At 59.2% G+C, this 6,000-nt stretch overlaps 1 protein-coding gene across 1 annotated transcript in view; it reads left to right on the plus strand.

Annotated features, from left to right (window-relative positions):
* The window catches only part of NKAIN1 (sodium/potassium transporting ATPase interacting 1), a 34,630-nt gene extending 28,941 nt beyond the window's left edge, over positions 1–5,689 (plus strand). The window contains exons 4-6 of the mRNA XM_074161835.1: positions 1,286–1,483; positions 2,782–2,842; positions 5,604–5,689. Coding sequence (XP_074017936.1) covers positions 1,286–1,483; positions 2,782–2,842; positions 5,604–5,689 — 345 coding nt within the window. The remainder of the gene's footprint in view (positions 1–1,285; positions 1,484–2,781; positions 2,843–5,603) is intronic.
* Positions 5,690–6,000: the final 311 nt, after the last annotated feature.

Raw genomic sequence — 6,000 nt, forward strand, 5'->3', positions numbered from 1 at the left:
AAGCTGAAGCACCGCAGACGTGCAGCAGGCACGGGGGATGCAGCAGGGGAGGATTCACTCCCACCAAGCACTTTCGGTGGAAATCCCCAATCTCCCAGTGACGCCGCAAAGCCAGAACACCCCCTCTTTGTGCTTCCCAGCACCTCCACCCACAGCCTTCGGGTTTAGAAACCAAAACCCACTTGCTTTCTATTTTTTCCACCCCCACCCACAAAAATCTTTTCATCCCAGATCGGTGATTTCCTACAAGAGATGCTCAGTGGGTTTCCCAGCCCCCTCTAGACCCAAGGGCTGGTGGGGCAGAGAGGGGTTGGGAGGACCCTCTGTGAGGTGGGTGCTCACCCAGTGGAGCCAGAAGGACCCTCCCTGAGGTGGGTGCTTGCCCAGTCATGCCAGGAGGACCCTCTGTGGGATGGGTGGTTTCTTGGCTATGCCAGGAGGACCCTCCCTGAGGTGGGTGGTCTCCCAGCCATGCCAGGAGGACCCTCTGTGGTGTGGGTGCTGGCCCAACCATGCTGCTGCTGCCTGCCAGAGCTCTGTGCTGGGGTTGCCTCCCCACCCAGGCTGTCCCCATCTCCCTGCCAGATCCCTGGGCAGGGGCATCGGCATCGACCATGCCACGGTGCCTCCTGGAATCGAGCCCAGACCCCGTTCTGATGCTTTTATTAAATTCCAGCTTAGCCCTGTGCGAGCCCGCTGTGGGGAGGGCACAGGGGATTAGCCCTGGGTCTTATCCAGCCCCGGTGACAGCCCGCAGCCGAGCCTTCCCACGGGGAAGCTGCTGCCTACTGCCCTGCCGCCTAAAAGCTGGTGGAGATGGAGCAGGGAGAGTTCCACAGCCTGGTCATGGGCTTACAAGGAGGGGACGTACATGAGTGGGATGAGGGGATGAGGATGGAGACGAAGGCACCCCGAACCCCTCCCGGGACCACGCTGGTGGCTGCTCCCACAATCTCATCTTTCAGATGGCTGGATGCGGCTGGCAGCATCGCAAGCAGCTGCTTCCCTGCCTCAAGGCCAAGCTGTCGTGCCACTCTGTGACATCCGTGATGTCACCTGGGCACTGTGGCACACCTGGGTGATGCTTGACCAAACGGGAGGAAGCCACAAACCCTGGGAACGCCAGCTGTGGGTCAGGGAGATGCAGGGGTTTGATGACCACACCATATTGACATGGGGCATCATGGGGCATCCTTGGGTTGGAAAAACCCTTCTTTTGTCTACAAAGAACCAAAAGAACCTCAGCTCCACGGTCTGTGCCTCCTCCTCTGCTCCCCTCCCGCAGGACCGAGACTTCATCATGACCTTCAATACCTCACTGCATCGCTCGTGGTGGATGGAGAACGGGCCAGGCTGCCTGGTGACGCCAGTGATGAACTCCAACCTGGCGCCCGAGGACCATCACGTCATCACTGTCAGCGGCTGCCTGCTCGACTACCAGTACATTGAGGTGGTGAGCAGCGCCACACAGATATTCCTGGCGGTAAGGGCAGATGCCGGCACCTTTCCTCCTCATCCCTCATTCCAAAGGGAGGGATCTACTCCTCTGCTCTGCTCTGGTGAGATCCCACCTGGAGAACTGTGTCCAGCTCTGGAGTCCTCAGCACAGGAGAGACATGGAGCTGTTGGAGCGGGGCCAGAGGAGGCCACGGAGATGCTGGGAGGGCTGGAGCCCCTCTGCTGTGAGGACAGGCTGAGAGAGTTGGGGGGGTTCAGCCTGGAGAAGAGAAGGCTCCGGGGAGACCTTAGAGCCCCTTCCAGTCCCTCAAGGGGCTCCAGGAAAGCTGGGGAGGGACTCTGGATCAGGGAGGGGAGCCATAGGAGGAGGGGGAAGGGTTTTAACTGAAAGAGGGGAGATTGAGTTTAGGTATCAGGAAGAAATTTTTCACTCTGAGGGTGGTGAGAGCCTGGCCCAGGTTGCCCAGAGAAGCTGTGGCTGCCCCATCCCTGGAGGGGTTCAAGGCCAGGTTGGAGGGGGCCCACTGGTGTGGTGGGAGGTGTCCCTGCCCAGGGCAGGGGATGGCACTGGATGATCTTTAAGGTCCCTTCCAACCCAAACCAGTCTGTGATTCTACGATTCAAAGTGTGAGGCGAGAGAGGAGGGACAATGGCAGAGCTGCTGTGGTCCAGCCAGTGACATCTCACCATCACACATCCATTTTATAGCATCAAGGGCTGAGAAGGGAGGAGCAGATGGAGCCCATGCCGGCACCCCGGGGGTGCTGCCCGCCCCAAAACCCAGCAGGGTGTGGCCTGGATGCTGTGGGAATGGGGGGTTCTCGGTGTAATGCACCCAGACCCTGGGTTGCTGGAGTGTGAGACGCTGGACAGGGAGGTGGCTGTCACCCCATGGAGAGGTGGGAAGGAGACATAACTGGATGCAAAGCTCCTGGGGAGCCTTGGGGAGGCTGCAAGAAAACAAAGCTTTCAAGGGAATTGGGGTCCAGAGCAGCTTCCATGCACCCACCAAAGGGCACCCAGTGCTACGGGGGGCTCAGCACCCTCTGCACTGCCATCCCAGTGTGGTGCCAGCTCGTCCCCCTACGAGCCACCACCCTTGTCCCCCCGGTGAAGCTGAAACCATCTGATCTCGCTGCATCCCAAACCAGCACCTGGACCCCACCAGAGACGGGCTCCAGCACCACCAGCCCTGATCCTGCCCAGGGTTCCCCCAGGATGCTCCTGGGCATCACCTACTTTTGTCCCCCTACTGACACCATCCCGGTCCCAGTGCCCATCACCCCGATAACCGACTTCTCTCTGCCCGCTTTTGTTTCACAGCTCTTTGGCTTCGTCTACGCCTGCTACGTCAGCAAAGTGTTCCTGGAGGAAGAAGACAGCTGTAAGTGCCTTTGCTCTCAGTCCTGCCTGGGGGGGACACAGCCACAGCGCTGCAAAATGGCCTCGGCTGACACCGGGCAGCGCCTCGCTGGGGATGGGGGGGGCGATGCCTGAGTCACAAGCTGGTGAAGAGAACCCTTTAACTGGGCGTTTTGCCCCATTTTTCCATCCCCAGTGAGGCAGATGCACTGGGGAGTGATGTGCCACCCCGTGTCTCCCCCTGCACCAGCTTGGGGGAGGGTGCTGTGCCCTGGCCAGAGCTGGGAGAGGAGGGGGACGGGGACAGTGAGCCCTGAGCTGCTGTGTCTCCCACGGGACTGCAGCGCTGACAACCTTCAGGTGCAGGAACGGGACCGGTTTCAGTGCCTGGGGTGGGGATTTGTCCCCTTACCAGCCAACAGAGAGGCTGAGGTGGTCCCAAGTCCCTGGTCCCTGGTCCGCACACCAGCATCACACACCCAAGTCCAGCTGCCATGGAAACCGGGATGCTCATCCCTGTGTGGGGCTGCTCAGGGGCGGATTTGGGGCCAGCATCGCTCTGGCTGCTCCCTGCTGATCCAAATTCAGGGCATCTCCTCCGGGACAGAGCATCTCCCCCGGGTCCCTGGTCCACTGTGGCACTGGGGAGAATCGTCCTTGCTGTAAAAAGCCACCTCCAGTCCCTGATAAATGCTGCTCCTGGTGTGGATGCGGACCCTTCCCACATCTCCCAGAGCCAGCCATCACCCGCCTCCCCCTTTTGACAGCCACCTGGGGCTTGGGGACAATTAAATGGGACTTATTATGTCCCCCTGGCCAGCATCCCCACGGACAGCAGGGCAGCAGTGCCCTCCTCCCCATCCAGAGAGTTTTCACCCCAAAGCAAAGGGAAAACCAGCAATTTAAGCAAAGTTGTGAGCTAACTTTTATACAATCCATATTGTGCTTTCCGATCTGACAACGATCCCTGCGAACACCCCTCCGGAAGCGCTGAGCGCCCCGGCCCCAATTAACCAGGTGGTTGAGGCTGTAGCCATCCAACCGCATTAAATGCTCATCTGCCATTAATTAATTGGCGCCAGCTGGCAGCTCCCGGCAGCCGACCGCAGGCAGGGATGTGCCATAACCGCCGGCGCGGCAAAAGCCACCCAGATGCGCTCAGCGCCGGGCTCCTTCCCCGCAGCACCCGGGATGGGCATCTCTGCCGGTGCCACGGACCCCAAAACGGTCCCAGCCCAGCCCAGGAGGTGCCGGGGCTCAGCACCCCCGTGTTTTCCCTCCCGCCCCGATGCTGCTGGGAAGCGGTGTAGCGGAAAAGGAAAATCTCCGTGTGAAATTGGACACTGCCCGCGGTAATAACTTGTTTCTGTACCCGGGGAGCTGGCAAAAGGGTTTATCTACCGCCGCCGGCTTTGAAGCGTGTTTGCATTCAAACAAACTCCTGCATTCAATACACTTTTAATATTAATGCTGCCGGAGCCCAAGATTCAAATGCATCTTTTTTAATGGAATATCTTATTAGATTTGGAAATGGATGGATGGCGTCAAAATTGAGAGCTGGCTGAATATTAAGTCAGGAAGATAAATATGGTGGGAGAACTTGGCTCCCCCCCTCCCTCGAGCTCGTGGCTGTTTCTTGGACACCCGTGTGCGAACCCACCCAGATCACGGCTCCGTGGGGATTCCTATATTGGTTTTGGGGAGATGGGTCGTGCCACGGCTCCCATAGCGGCTTGGAAACCTGGCTTGGCTGCACGCGGTGGCTGTTCCGAGCAGCCGGTTGAGGGTTCAGGTCTGGGGACATGTAGGATGATCGTGGGAGAAGTTGGGGTCCCCCCAGCTCCCGCTGCGTCGAGGCGGGGTGAAGGGCTGGGGTCTGCTGCTGCGATCCCTCCAGCGAGCACCCGGGGGCTCCTCGGGCGGGTGAGGGATTCGGAACGGCCAGGCTGGAAATCGCAGCCGTGAAAACTGATATATTGGTGTCTGCAATTCCCCTAAATGACAGGCTTTAAACGAGATGTAATTCCCCCATAATTCTCCTTAAATGCCCACTCCGGAGACAATAATAGGGTAATTTTACCCACTTTGTCCAGCCTGCAACGCAAGGGCTGTTACGGTGAGGAGAGAGCCGCAGGCATCTCTGCAAGTCGGGTCCTCTGTTTCTCGCTGGCACTTTTCCTGGGATGCTGCGGTGACCCGGGATGCTGCATGTCCCTGGGATTCTGCTGCAATCCCAGATGCTGCATTTCTTTGGGTTGTTGCTGCAACAGGATGCTGTCGTCACCCGGGATGCTGTGCTTCCCTGGGATGCTGCATTTCCCTGGGATGTGGCTGTGACCCAGGACGTTGCAGGGACCTGGGATGCTGCACCTTCCTGGGAAGTTGCTGCAACCCAGGATGCTGCAGTCACCAGGGATGCTGTGCTTCCCTGGGATGCTGCCATGACCCGGGATGCCACAGTGACCCAGGATGTTGCAGGGACCCAGCACGTTGCAGGGATCCAGAATGCTGTGGTGACCTAGGATGCTGCATATCCCCAGGATGCTGCAGTTTCCTGGGATGCTACTGCGTACGGGGAAGTTGCATTTCCCTGGGATGCTGCACTTCCTTGCATGCAGCTGCAATCTGGGATACTCTGCAACCTGGGATGCTGCACTTCCCGGGATACAGCTGCAACCTGGGATGCTGCGTGACCCATGGGTGCCGTGGGGTGGGGGGGGAGGCAGGGGAACTGCCCTGCTGCCCTCCCCGGCTCACCCCACTGCTCTCCCCGCTCTCCCCAGTCGACTTCATCGGCGGGTTTGACTCCTACGGCTACCAGGCGCCACAGAAGACGTCACACCTACAGCTACAGCCGCTCTACACGTGAGTCCGGGCTGGGGAAAGCCTTGGGGATGCGGAGGGATCCTCAGGGATGCTGAGGGATGCACAGAGATGCTGGGGGATGCTAAGGGATGCTGGGGGATGCTGAGGGATGCACAGAGATGCTGGGGGATGCTAAGGGATGCTGAGGGATGCTTGGGTATGCTCAAGGATGCAGGAGCCCTTCCAAGGTGCCTCATCACACCGTCGTAACCCAAAAGATTTAGGTCTGTGGGTCTGCTTGGTCTCTACATCAAGCCCAGAGGCTCCGGCAGGGCTGGGGCTGGGCAGTTTTAGGGGGGTCATGCCCTTGTTTTG

This window comes from Numenius arquata, chromosome 21, assembly GCF_964106895.1.
Source record: "Numenius arquata chromosome 21, bNumArq3.hap1.1, whole genome shotgun sequence".
Taxonomy (NCBI): domain Eukaryota; kingdom Metazoa; phylum Chordata; class Aves; order Charadriiformes; family Scolopacidae; genus Numenius; species Numenius arquata.